General features: G+C 41.0%; 1 protein-coding gene across 2 annotated transcripts in view; it reads left to right on the top strand.

Annotated features, from left to right (window-relative positions):
* The first annotated feature begins 3,716 nt into the window (after window positions 1-3,716).
* The window catches only part of LOC116687382 (paxillin), a 30,592-nt gene continuing 19,572 nt past the window's right edge, over window positions 3,717-14,736 (top strand). The window contains exon 1 of one of the 2 annotated variants that reach the window (XR_004331525.1): window positions 3,717-3,952. Coding sequence is in view for 1 of the 2 variants with exons in the window: in XM_032512726.1 (XP_032368617.1) it covers window positions 3,940-3,952 (13 nt within the window). In the remaining variant the exon portion in view is untranslated. The remainder of the gene's footprint in view (window positions 3,953-14,736) is intronic. The other variant, XM_032512726.1, reaches the window with a different exon arrangement.

Below are 14,736 nucleotides of genomic sequence, written 5' to 3'. Positions count from 1 at the left end.
GATCGGGGGAAGCATTTCAAAGTGTGCTGATGTTGCAATTAACGCACTCTCACAGGTTTATGTTGAAATTTACTTCAGTTCATAAGTGGCATTTAGTCTTCATCCGCCAGTGAGAAATAACAGATGGATTTCCTGTGAGAACTGCTGATTTGTGCGGCGTGTGTGTTCAGAGAGAAAGGCCGACTTGAGCTGTGAGGAAAACAGGTTAAGAGTCAGTGCTCCTCATTCGATGTGTTATTCTTTTCGATGTTGTTTTTACTCTTTTTTTACATGTTAAAATAACAAAAGGGGCAAAGACAAAATTGTCTTTGTCTTTTCCGTTTCTATTTGAATTTACCGCCATTTAAAGAACCAATTGGCGTTCTGACATCCTTCACACTCACAGAGCATACAGTATGTTGGTCATGTCTGCCATGAGGTCATACTCAGTTATAATACTTGTATGTTTTCAGGGGTTGAGACTGAGTGACTTGATTTGGAGTCATCTCAAATATAGCATAAAGCTGTGAATGGTCTATAAGGAAGTTGTGTCTAAATTTACTCTTGGCCCTTCAGCATTTTCCTTCCCATATCCCAAATATATCTTAATTTTTCTGGAAGTTCTTCTTTTGCAAAAAGCCCCTGAATCTCTTTAGCTGCACTGTAAGTAATATTATTAGATTATTGTGTAATTAAACTTTATAACCTCAGTATAAACAAAAAACATGTTTTATGATTGAAATGATTGTGTGACTGTTATCAGCTTCCTGTTTACATTATTCTGGGCCATCTGTTATGCCTGACTTCTGCCACCAGGCAACCTCTCAACCAAAGGCAGGCAGTGATTGGTTGATTGGGAATGTATTTAGTTACTGGGCAGGAGTTTCAAAAATTTGAAACAATACATTTTTTCATCTAACTGAAACCACTAACATGATGTCAGTCACAGTGAATGTTGGGTGTAAAGAGGCTTTTAGGTTGTTTCTATTCTATTATTTTCATTTTGTTTATGTCTTTTATCTTGTTTGTTTGGTCCTGTTCTTAAAAACTAAACCAATTTGAGTAAAGAGAGATCTGATTACTTTATGGTATGGTTTGTCCATGTGGCCATTGAACAAATCATGTCACAGTTTTGCTCATTACACCTGAACAAGAGAGTTGTAGTAGTAGTATTTTCCTTCATTCCTTGATTCAAACTATAGGCCTAAACCATAGCAACCAAATACTTTTAAATGTACATCACATAACATAACATAACACAACACAACACAACACAACACAACACAACACAACATAACATAACATAACACAACATAACACAACATAACACAACATAACATAACATAACAGAACTGTATAATCCCTAGACAGGATTCACTGTAGGTTGCCTCCAGAAATCATAGCTACCATCATCATCTACATTTTTTGTTGAGATGCTTATTCATAAATAACTTACTTCAACATGGCAAGAACAGACAGCACATCAACTTATCACTCTAAGCCTACGTGTTCTTCAGTTGTTCACATTGTGTGCATGTAGAGCTTTAGCAAACACAAATCAGGTTCAGGTTTAAAAACTGATTTAATGAGATTGATTAGATTCATTTTGATGCTAATTGTTCCTCACATCCAGTGTCTTTAGTTATGTAGTGAAACAGTTCCATGCTGTATTCTTCCAATTATCCATCCATTCTTCCAAATGGATATTCTTCAGCATACAAACTGGGGATTGCCTTTTACTTAAGATTTTTTATATAAAATATGTGGGCTTGTTTCCAAAAAACTGCATCTGAGCTGTTGAATGTTGTATAATGTCAGGGCCGTTTTTTGATCCCAGTCCAACAGGTCACTGCCAAGCATGCAAGAACATTACGTGACATTGTATTGATTCATTTTGGGCAAAGGTAATTGAAGGCTGATCAATGAATAATTACTGTAAACACATTCAAGTAATTTTCTAATTTACTTTATTTTATTATTTTTTTTGGGGGGGGGCGGGATCAAGGACTAGTGTACATGTAGTGTCAAGGACCAGACGCCCCCCCTCAAGTGGCTGAGGAAAAACTCCCGGACTCCAGAAGATACATCATTGGAAAGAGGACAAGAAGAAAGCAACCTTCTTGGGCTGGAGGACTAGCCCATCAGCACATTGACAGAGCTTACAATCATTCCTCATTCCCCCCCCCCCCCACCCCTCTCATCTTTTATGTACTCCTCCTAAATCTCCGGTTGCAGAAATTTATAAACCGTTCCCACACAGTCGGCCTCCTCTGGGTCTCACCTCTTGCTTGTTCCCCAGACTCCACACACTCCACTGTCTCCCTGCTCGAGTAGCGTCTCCTCCATCCCGGTATGAAGAGCCTTACAAACCTTCTCAGCAACGAAAGCCCATTGGGTTCACTCCCCAAGTCCTGCTCCTCCCTGAAATGAAAGGCCTCCTGACTCTGCAGCCACTCCTCAAGCACACTTACTCTTTCAAGCATGACATTCATCTTCTGCAGCTCCTCAAAGCCATGAACTGCTTCCACCTGAGTTTCTTTGCTCTCTATTTCAAGCGCTTGATTCTGCAAACACTTGTCAGCAAACTCTGTGGCTGCTGATGTTTCAGAGACACTGCTGGTGACGTGTGTCTTCTGGCTGATCAGGTCATTGATTTTTTTCAGATGAGTCTCTATGTCTGCTGACATGTTGTCATCTTTTATCCGAAGGGCCTTGTTTTTCTGGATGAGGAACTTCTCGGTCCGGTGAAAGGATTCATAATCTCCAGGGGTGGCGCTTTGCTCCTGGGAGTCTATCTCATCGGTTGCCGTTGTTTCAGGGACACAGCTGGTGTCATGTGTGTCCTGGCCCATCAGGTAATTCATCCGTTTCTGCAAATCCTCCTTGTCTGTGGTTAGATATTTGCTTTTTGTGCAGAGGTCCTTATTTTCACAGAGGAGGACCTTATTTGTTTTGCAAAAGGATTCAAAATCTTTGGTGGCTGTGGTGTCCCTTTACTGAGCGTTGAATAAGTTCTGTAATGAACACCGCTTGTTGCAGTTACTCTGTGTTTGTTTTGCTCCTCAAAATGTGGCGTAAATGCTCTAGGTGTGGCCTTGCACAAGCTTTCGACCTTCTTTTAACCAAGGTCCTTATCTAACATGGAAGGGAAGGGTGTTCTAGAATGGAGAATCTAGAACTAAAAATTAGTTCAATTCGTTATGAGAATTCTGAAATCAGTTGTCTATGTCTTGTGAAAGTCATTACACCTCACCAGGGCTTTGAGTAAGTAAAGAGCCTCAAGTGTGCATGTGCGGAAAAAAAGACACAAATCATTGCATTGCATTGCATTGATATTGTGTTTATATTTATTGTTTATTTCATATTAGTGTTCAATATGTTTGTTTGTTCATGTATGCAGTGACAATCAAGAGAAATTCCCTTTGTATTTAGATTAGATTAGATTCAACTTTATTGTCATTACACAGGTACAGGTACAAGGCAACGAAATGCAGTTTGGGTCTAACCAGAAGTGCAATAGCAGTAAGTGCAGGATATACAATGGTTTCATAAGTGCAGGATGGATATGTATGAATGAATGTATGTGTTACCACCTTGGCAATAAACCCTTCTCTGATTCTGATTTTCTGGTTCTGAGGTACAGTATAGTCATACTGGTACATGGTCTTCAGTACCACTCTCTGTCGCTAGATGTCGCTGGTCCCCGTGTGTAGGGACTAGTGGGCAGGCAGGGGGCTGGATGTGGGCTGTTGGTTGGAGACTCCAGGGGGGCAGCAGGGTATGTGTGTATGAGTGTGTGTTAAGGGCTCGTCGAGCAGCAGTGGAACTTGAAAACTTCCCTGCGTTCAGCGAGGGAGATCTGTGATCGGAGGGTCAGCTGAATCGGCTGCTTACAGTCCAGCTGTGATCGACAGAGAAAGACCAGTCCAGTTCTCAACATTGGAACGATTTCCGGCCAACATGGATGATTTAGGTAAATTCGGTCGCCGTGAACGCAACATTTACACATCGCGTGGGAGTGTAACGTGTATTGTTTGCCGAAACACGTAATGCTGGCGTTAGCTGTATATTCAACCAAACTGAGATATTTAAAGAAGGTTGTGGACTACAGCTCTCTGTTTGGGTCACCAGTGTGTGATGTGTGTGCAGGTAGGAGAAGTTCTCCTGGTTCGGCTGCTCTCAGCGCGAGGTTATAAGCCCTCAAAGGCCCCGCGGGCTGACATGAGGAAACCCAGCTATCAGGCTCATTGCGATAATTAGCCCAAATAACAAGCTGGCAGTAGTAAGTAAAACACGTGTGCAAGAGGACGTAGAGCTCTGTCTGCATTGACAGTTTTTGTCGGCGAGTTATTCCTCTACGTCACTTAACTAGGCATGTTAGGCTGGTGCAGGGCTTGACTAACTTTTTTTGTTGCTCAAAAACTAGCTGAAATATTTATAAATTTGACCACCGTTTAATTTGGCATTCGCGAAGACACTGGCCCATCTAGCCCCTTCCTGGTGATTGCCAAGCTTACATAACTGCCTCTACTGTAGGTGGGATGGTAACAGCTGGTTTCAGTGGTCGAAACAAAAAAAAACTAGCTAACACAACAATTTAAAGAGTAATTCCAGACATTGAATCGTCATTTATGATGTAGCCCATTTAAATCACCTCGCAACTAAACTCAGTCATGATTTTAGCTGATTGTCACACCAGTGGTGCTCACACATAGCACACAGAAGCAGATACATCCAGGAGAGCTGTGCTAAATGAGCTTAACTCAGTAAATTATAGCACACTTGATGACAGCAGAAAATGTCATGCCTGAGGGCAGGTTGTGGTGACAGGGAGGATGTGTAGAGCTCAGCACAATTGTTCTTGATGCACACAATAGCCTGGCTCTTCAGATTCCCTCTGTGACAGTTCCTTTTGCTATTGTTTTAGTAGTTTGCTATGAACCAAACACTCTCCACAGTGGTTTCCTTCTGTTTTTAATTAGGCTTGCACAGTGCTATAAGGATCCGTTTTTCTTTTCTTTTTTGTATTCATTTACAAGCATTGTAAATTGTACAGTAATTGTAAGTACAGTTTGTGTTTACAAGGCTTTGAGTTTTACCCTGGCAACTGTAAGGTTAAGTTTAGCAGGACATTTGTGAAATGCACTGAAGGAGTCAGGTTCATTGGATGCTAAAAAAACCCACCAGAAAGCATTCGTAAAGTCAAAGATGATAAACGTCTTGCAAAAGCTGTCCAAAAAGTTTTGCCCTCGGTGGGCTGCTGGTGGACGTTCAGATAAGAGGTACACCTTTGTCCTACAGTAACCTACCTTTCCAATTCCAGGCAGGGCAAGGCTATTTGAACTGGCTCGGTTACATTAAAAAATAAATTTGATTACAGTTTTTTTTTTAGTTGTCGCCATCATGTTTTCTCCACAGCTGGATATATTGTATCTGTATTTGGGCCCAGCTCTCTGGTTGACATCTTGGTGGGGAGACTGTACCAAAAATATTAGTCATTCTATAGCCAGTCAATATTTATGGATACCTTCTCATCTTACGAGGGTAAAGGGCTTTCCTTAAAGTAGCTGCTTAAAAAAAGAGTGTTACACAACCCCTGTGTAATTATCATGTCACAGAGTTGTAAATTCTGTCATCGTTTTAGCACTTGGAGACACCTGGAGAACTGTGGCGCACAAACGCAGAGAAATGTAGGCCCTTTATGGATGGTGTTGGAATGATAGTCACAGAGGGACATTTTTGTCTGTTTTTTTTGTCTGTTTATGAAAATTCAAAGTTTTAAAATGTTTTAAAATGGTTTAAATGCAGTCAGAGATCAAAAAAGGCACCTTTGAAAGAGCTCAAGTGAAGCAGTGCAGGGAGTCAGTCATTCCCTTCAGACCCCAGAGAGGACAACACAACCTACAAGTATTTTTAGCAGAGGAGTCCTTCTTAAGCGCTGAGCCAGCAGGACCTTTTTTCTTGCACTTTCCCTCACTTTTATTGTTCATTCCTTACAGTCTTCCCATATTCATTCCCACATTATCCTGACACCAGTGACATTAAAGCAGTGACCCTGACTGGCAGGTTTGCTTCTGCGCTAGTCTATATCCACAAAGTTCCACTACCTGGATTGCTCTGTTCCTACCAGAAATTCCCCTGGAATTCACTCTTATCGGCCGCATGTCTGGTACTTTCCTCTTTCTTTGTGTTGGAATTTTAAACTTTGGTGGATTCATGAGGACTATGGTTAACTGCTCCTCAGATCTCTGCAGGGTAAATCCAGACAGCTAGGTAGACCATCTGTCCATTTTGAGTTTTCTGTTTCACAACTAAATCAACCTTTGAACGTGCACATGTTCCTTCCCGAGGCTATTTTTCAGCGGAACCGTCGCTGTAACCAGTGCTTAGTGCCGCCCATGATGATTGTGATTTGTTTAAAGAAATGCCAATAAACCAGAACACGTTTTTGTCCCATCCCGGACTGCTGTGTCGATTCGCCATACCCTACTATGCAGTGCTGTAGACGAGGGTCTGGCAATGCGAGACCAATTCTTCCCTAAAAGCGATGTGATCCGCACATGTGCACACTGAATTTTCTTTATCCCCACAGTTCCTTCAGAACCAGCCGTGGGAGCAGACTAGCGCTGCTCACAGGCAGGGTGTCGGGGTGAATCAGGCCCACATGCAGGGATTGGGCCCCTGCCAAAATGTATCCTCCTTAAACACTGCACTGCCCCACCCTCTCTCTCTATCTGTCTCCCTACTCACCACCATTCCTGTGGTGAACCACATAGGAAGTTGTAGGTCATTGACAGTTTAAAGCAGGCTGAGTGTGCAGGAGAGCAGATTAGCCTTTAGGAAGATTTGGATCAAGGCAGATTGTGCGCTTGATCGCTTCCAATTATTAGGTTTTTAACTCCAGTCAGTAATAAAAATCAAGCCTTGGGAACTGGATACAAAAGTTATTTCTTTATGCTAGACAAGGATTAATATAATTGGTGTCTACTTTTGTTTGTGGAATCTTTGCCATTTATATGCTGTGGCATGTTTGAGACAAACTTACATTGACCTCCCCTCCTCAGCTATTAGCGCTGCCAAGCATTGCTCCTTGCTTCACTGCTCTGGGCCTGCACCAACAAGACATGAATGTCAAATAGCCTCCAAAGTAAACTTCTTCTTACTGACTTTGAGCCGCAGTACTTTTCAGTATTTCCTTTTTATGCCTGCAAATACAGTAACTGTTCTGTTTCTCTCTCACACGGAATTTTTTTTGCTGTCGCTTTAGTGGCATCATTTGAAGTGAAGTGATTCCCCAGAGCCCTGTCAGCACAGCAGCTGCAGTGTTGGAAATGTCACTCACGGAGTGGGTGTGGGCGTGGGCAAAGTAGTTTTTTTACTCACTCCAAATGAGATCTGATGTAGCCTAGATACTTAACCAAGTCTATAATTAGGTTGGTTCATTGTTTATAGGCTACACAAAGAAGAAATGTGACACTTCCTCTACATACTCTCTTAGACTGTGGAACCAACGTCATTTATGCCTGAGTGGTTGTTTTTCACAATATCAGGGACATGGTTTGAATAATAACCTAATTTACCTTCTGCCCACTAGCAGTACAGCCTTGGCAGACACTGTTGTTTCAATAGTCAACCTTCTACTTTATTTAACTTGGAGACTGTTTTTTTTTTTATTTAAGGGGCTACCGGAGGAGTTTTGGGATCTTTAGTCAAATTAGACTTGACCCTCCCTTTGCCAGCAATACATTTTTCTATGACCCTCTAAAACGATTGGGGGGAAAAAATAGGCATTTAACCTCATTTCTAAAATCCTAAAACATTGAAGTTTGTTTAAGCCATATTACATGGGAGTGTTTAATTTTGAAGTCCGTAAACATCACTGAAGTGTAGCCTACACTTAAGTGTAATATTGCCCTGTTTAGTAAGCCAGGCAATTTGAGCTATAGCTTAACTGAATAAATCCTGCACATATTTAAACACAAAACTGCTTTGCTAGCTCACTCATGTTGTAACTATAGGATTTCTCAAACTGAATGTATTCCGCCCGCACATATAAACACAAAACTGCTTTGCTACCTCAATGGTGTTGTAAAGAAGACATCTGCTGAAAAAAAAATTGTATTCATTAGCATGATTGCAGTACTGTTTAGATCAAAATCATAAAACACCAAAGTACGAAGACGCAAGCTTTTATTTTGAAAAATAGAAGCTCGGGGACAGCACCGGGAGGGCATGAGACGGGAGGTCTACAGATTGCAGCCCTACCCGACTTGGCCAAAACTGAGAGCTACATAGAAGTTGGGTGACCGCCCCCCCACCCCTAGACTAAAATACGTTGACCGTTACGTGTGACCCTCCCCTCAACAAAGAATAAAAAGACAAGACCCTCCCCTGTTTTCCTCTGGTGGTCCATTCCATAAATAAGGATTGGTCCCTTATGATGCATAGCTTGGATTTTCAGAAAGTAATTGCCAGAACATTTTACCCGTCAAATATATTCTTACAAAAGTCATTACTAGAGGCTATGATAAATTATATATCTGCCTCTGCTTCTTGATTTATGACCAATCTTTTTTTTATCTGTCTCTTGCAAGTCCCCCAACTTTATGGAAATGCAACACTAAATCAGGTAGGACTCTTTTAAGCGAAGTCAGTCCGGCCGTGGGAGTTCCCATTATTTCAAAATCCCCCTTCAGTTAACGTCCCCTTTACTTGAACTCAAAAAGTTGTTGTTGCAAATTACATCTTAATGCAACAAGGGGCAAGTTGTGGCATATAAATTGCACACAGAATCGATGTAGCATCTGAAGGCTTGATAGAATCTCTTGTCTCCTCCCGGGTGTGTCCATCTGGTTGACTTTGAAATTAAAATGCTGCAGGGCTTTGAAACATATGGTGTGTATACACACACTCACACACACTCATATAAAAAAAAACACCGTCCTGATCACAGATTGGTGCTATGGACAGACAGCTCTGAGGAGGAAGCTGACTAAGCAGCAACAGCTTTACACTCAGCCACCATAACAACAGCCTGCAAAGTCCACATCGAACAGCTACCGTAGCTTTTTGGAATCTGGGTTTATTTGAAAATAGGGCTTTAAGCCAAAAAACATATTTAGACTCTTAGGCTGGTTTCACAGCCTAGTCCCAGACTAAAATGCTTCTTAACTCAAAGCGATTTGCACAGACTGGAATTAAAGCTACTATGGGACTAAATTGAAACTGAAATAATCCTTCTTAATCTTAATACTGATATCTAAATGAACGCGCATACCAGCCAGACAAGTATGAATTACATTAAATTACTTTTATGAAATAACACAAAATACATTGGAGATAATATATTTGGTTGAGCCTACATTTTTCTCTTTGTCTCAAAAAAATGAAATGCATTTATTGTGGATTATCTTTGCTTTGATTGTTTTTGTTCTGTACAACATTGAAATAATGACATTTAATGAGTGACTAAACCAAGGCTGGTTTAAAATGTAGTTTGCGGTGATAGCCGCACTTATGAATATCCAGATGACAAAAAATTCCTCCATTGTTTTTTACATATATTGTTCACCGTGGCCGGTATTCACAATTCATCACTGTATTTTCTTTTAATCATAGCTCTCTTGTCCAGCTTCATATTCAATTAAACCTGTAGGATTCTCATTTCATGTTCCTCCTTCAGATATTTAGTTTTATGCTCATGATATTCACTGTTAACTTTCAATGCATGCTCATCTTTTTGTTGTTTCTCTGCTGAATGGTGGTGGTGGCAGCATCTTCTCTCAGGGATGTTATGGCAGGTGTGCAGGCTGCACACACACTGTGCACTGGCTCTTCCAACCTGTTCAGATCCCTTTCCTCTGAAAAAAAGAATACAGTTGGAAACGTAAAAAACACTCAAATCCTTGGAATGATGATATAATTTGTGCTCAGGTCGTGATCTGAACTGTCATATATTCAGAGGTTGCTGGTGCTCTATAATTCCAGACAACAAGTCACTCAATCTTTTTCTTTTTTGGTGGTCCACTAACAGTCTTGGTTCATCATCCGACTCCATAAAGGCAGATATAATTTATTATAAAGGATGTCACAAACAATTATAATGTAGATATCTAACCTGAAGTTCTTCTTGTGGTTACATTTTCGTTTGCATTGAATTCACTGCAAATTGTAGCTTGAATCAGCGCTCTTTCATACTCAAGTTTTTTGTAAACAAATTATTTTTTTCCCCCCTGCCATTGTTTTGTCTCCAGGTTCACATGTGCTCATACTTAACCTAATAAGGCTTAACCCAGGTGTTCTCATTTAGGCTTACTTACCTCCATAGTCTCCGACTAACTAAGCCAAATTTAAGACACCGTGATGAAAGCTGCTTAAATGTTGTAGTTTAACTAGTACACATTAAGTCCTACTCCTGGCTTAATCTAAGTCTTGTCTGTGGAACAGTCACGTTGGGGTTCAGGTAGTCTTACATTGCCTTCCTCCACAGCGCTGCTGAGGACGGTCTGGCTAGTCCACGCAGCATTCTGAGATGGGGAAAAAACATGCTCAGGTTTTTTTTGGCATTTCTTTAAACAAATCAGAAGCATCTTGGGTGGTGCTAAGCGCTGGACAAATCCCCAGTGCCGCAGCAAAATGGCCTCGGCAAGGAACTAGTGTGGGTGGAACGTGTACGTTCAAAAGTTGTTTTAGTTGTGCAACAGAAAACTTGGATGGATAGTCTGGCTAGCTGTCTGGATTTAGGAAAGGCTATCCGGCTGAATTTGAAGTGGCACCAAAACAATCCCGGAAGTGGAATTTCGTGGATATAGACTAGGATTCAAGCAAAATCTGGCTGTGGTCATTTAAAGAACAGCATGTCATACAGTATAGTTACTGCATGTACCAGTCAAGTTCCTCTGTCCTGCTTTTTGTCAATGAGCCCTTTTTTAAGGCAGCTTCTCGTCCAGCCGGACACAGGTCTTGTGACAGGAAGTGCCCTTATTAGTGACCTCTCCGTTGTAGTGGTAGTCATGAGGATTCTTTGCTGCTAACCAACAGAATAGCCTATTGTAGGTAACAGACATCAGATTAGTCATACTAACTGGTGGACATGCCTCATCCTGTCCTATTTTTTGTGACTTCCTTAATGTGAGCGGAAGGAACCAGTTTTATTTGGTCTCATTAAATTAAATTTCTTTCTTACCATTTTTTCTGTTTCCCATTTTGTTTCCCAGGCAACCAGGACAGCTCATTAGCTTGATTTAGCATTTTGTCAATGAAGATACAAAGCACAGTAAGGAGAAAACAGGGTGCAGTTACAGCACATTTTGAAGTATGTAATACGTGTGTATATATAAGCTGTTATGTGCCCCCCCACCATCCTGCTGTGGTCGGATGAATTGAGTTCCACGCTGACTTTGTGAGAGTCTCGTCACAGCACTCAGTCTGACAGTGACTGACAGCTTGATGCCACTGATCCTCTAATGTAAACTGTAAGAAGAAAACAGCTGGTATAACAGTTTTGCGTCAAAGAGAAAGATGCCACAATATTTTAATTTGAATCAAAATTAGATTGGTAGCACAAAAACAAATCAACCCCAAGTTTGCTAAAGGTAACTGCTGTTGAAATTGTGGTCCTTTGTTTCAGTTCAACGAATGCCTATTTGTCATATGAAATGAAGTTCTTATGGTGTCAGCGATAGCCTTTCAAAAGCACCTGCATGGCTTTGTTGAGGCTGTTCTCTAATTGGCTACTAAATGTCATTTTTCTAAGAGGTTGTATCGTTGGCATGGGTGCAGGCTTAGATAACACATCACTGTATTATTAGGAAATGCGTTTGTGCCAAGCAGGTTTCCTCTGGCCTTGGCGCGTGTTTAAAGGTGCTCTGACCCCCAAAATCCACAGGATGCGGAAAGACTGCGGATCGGCTCCGCTGTGTGTTGGCTACGTGCTCTACCCTCCGTCAATACCCACCAGGTCCGGATTTGTTCCAGAACGGCTGCGGCCATGACCCACGAGATCTCGCAAATTCATGTAGAATAGAACCAAAAAAAAACCCGTTTGTTTCCATCTATTCCATGCTCGCTTTCATCTGCCGTGTGCTGAATTTCTGCGGAGCTCTCCGGCGTCCAGCAAAAATAGAAGCTCAGCCTATCTGCTCCAGAGGGCTGCAATCGCCGGAGCTGGCACGCAGCTGGGACGCAGTCTGTGGAAGTACACACATAGACTTTAATGGAACGTCAACAAGAAGTAACGTCACCCAACATCGCTTAGAGCACCTTTAAATAGTCTTGAACACATCGCTGGTACTTCCCTATTTGGGATATAAAGCCACCACAATGAAGGCCTTTGATTAATTGGGCAGTTGGGAAGGTGTGTGCGTGGTGTGGTGCGTGCTGTGCGTGTGCTGTGTGCTGTGTGCGTGTGGGTGTGCGTTGTGTTGTGTGTGTGTGTGTGTGTGTGTGTGGTGTGTGTGTGGTGTGTGTGTGTGTCTGTCTCTTTCATATTGCTTGTGCTTTTTATGGATTTACAATCAGCCTCTGATTTATTAAAGAGGATCAGTCAGGAACCCAATCTAGACCCCACTAGGGTTAATGACCGCATCAGTGGTGCTTGATTATGATTACTACTCCACAAGTTTATAGGGGTGTTGGCTTTAGAGGAGTTCACTAACACACACACACACACACACACACACACACGCACAGACACACTGGTTCTGGCAACCACGCAGAGCTAATTCCGTTTTTCACTGGAATGATTTGGCCAGACCTCACAAACCCTTCCCACCATCCTCTTCCCTCTGTCCTCATCCTGCCGGAGGGGGACAAAGAGCAGTTTGTTTCTAGTGCTGTGACCTACTTCAACCCAGAAAAGACAGAACCAGACAGAACTGATTAGGAGAAGGGGAAAAACTGTCCATCCAGTCAGCCATCTGCTTTTTTTCTGCCACTTAACCGGGTCTGGGTTCTGATGGTAGTCTATACCCACAACGTTCCACTTCCTGGATTGCTGCTGTGCTGCAGGAAATTTCGTGGGATGCATGTCTTTTTGCCGATGTCTGTTTCCTTCCGCTTTTTGTGTTGGAATTTTAAACTCCGGTGGATTTATGAGGACTATGGTTACCTGGTCCTCAGACCTCAGAGCACTTTTTTCCCACATCCGGGAACGCTGTGTGGACTAGCCAGACCCTCCTCCGCAGCATGTGGAGGAAGGTCTGGCAAAGTAAGACTATGATTGTAGCAATCTGACAAAAACAAATTTTATCTCAAGATCCTGTTGCTGATCACTTTTTCCAGAGCTTTAAAACACATCTCATAGTCTTAATGACCAGATGGAGTATTCTCTGTTAAAAAGCTCCAGAAAGAGCTAGTGATTGGTAAGACTTTTTTTGTTAAATTTCAAAATCACAATTATTAGCCCCCTCACTTTAATTTTGTGGAAGTTTTATCTATTTACTTTGTATCATAAAAATGTGTTGTAATAAATTCATTATTTATTAAATCATTAAAATAAAGCATGTACAAAATGCCATTATTGCCACTTTTGTATTTACAGCATATAATATCAGGTTCCTTTCAGCATGCAACACAACATGGTGAATAATTAATTATTTCTGATAAATATTTTCTTTAGATTTTGATATAGACTACAAAGTAGTTAATCACATTATAATCTGGCGTGACGGCATTGCTGTATAAAGTGTTTTGAATGAATGTTAAAATGTCTTCTTCAATAGATAGTTTCACTTCCACTTGTCTTTACTTTTGTTTGCAATTTAACTAAACCTAAGCAATCGTTCATACTGTCTTTAATAAATGCACCTCAGTACTGCTAAAACATGTTTAAAGTGTTCTCACCACTCTTGCATGCACACAGATGCTTAAAATAACCACAGGGCCAATGTGTAAACCACAGGAAAGCTTTTGCGCCTCTGTGTTCCTTTGTAAGCCTTACTCTGTAGGGAGTAAGTCAAAGTGAGAGGAGGTAGTTGGAAGACAACAAGAGGAGAGTGTGTTTTATCTTTTGACTGGTATTGTTTTTTTTAGTTACGGATATTCTAATCTTATTTTTTCTTTTTGTTCTAATAGTCATATGTAGAGGTGGATACATTATCCATTCACTCAAAAAGCATTTAACAGTTTTACTCAGAGTAATTATTCCTCTTCAGTAGATATTTATTACCCCTGCAGCGAGATTAAAAACAGTGCAAACACAACTCACAAGCCATAATGGCACAGTAAAAGCAGTTCAGGCAGATAATCAGAAGTTAAGTGAAAAGCAGGCAGAAGAGGAGGTAAAAAAATGTAAATACTTCAATGAGTTAATGACTATACAACAAAATCTATCATGATAGATCATAGATACAATTTGTAGGGATTATGTTTAGCTCTCAAACTGCGCAAAGTAGCACTTTTAAGAAATGATAGCATACTGCTGGGTATCTTTGAATATTATGAATGTTCTCACCCTTGCAGTAAATCTAGCCAGATGCAATAATGACATAAATTATGAAATTATCCCAAAACTCATATTATCCAGTATCCACTGTAACCGAGCAAAAAGAGATGCCGTGTGGCTTGAATTCAGTTCTGAGGATAGACTACTTTAGAAACTCATCCACATGAAGAGATGCTGGAATGGTTAAACAGCAAAATCTATGGAAAATGAAATTTGCAGAGTAAGGTAAATGTGCTGTTTGCTTTAAGATAAAAAAAAAAAGCACTCAGATGAGATTGGGCTGAGGAGGGATACAGATCATTATCTTAAGTCGT

The sequence above is a fragment of the Etheostoma spectabile genome, chromosome 4, assembly GCF_008692095.1.
Source record: "Etheostoma spectabile isolate EspeVRDwgs_2016 chromosome 4, UIUC_Espe_1.0, whole genome shotgun sequence".
In the NCBI taxonomy this organism is placed as follows: Eukaryota; Metazoa; Chordata; class Actinopteri; order Perciformes; family Percidae; genus Etheostoma; species Etheostoma spectabile.
Note: the sequence above shows the minus strand (reverse complement) of the source record. Positions and strands in the feature narration are given on the sequence as shown.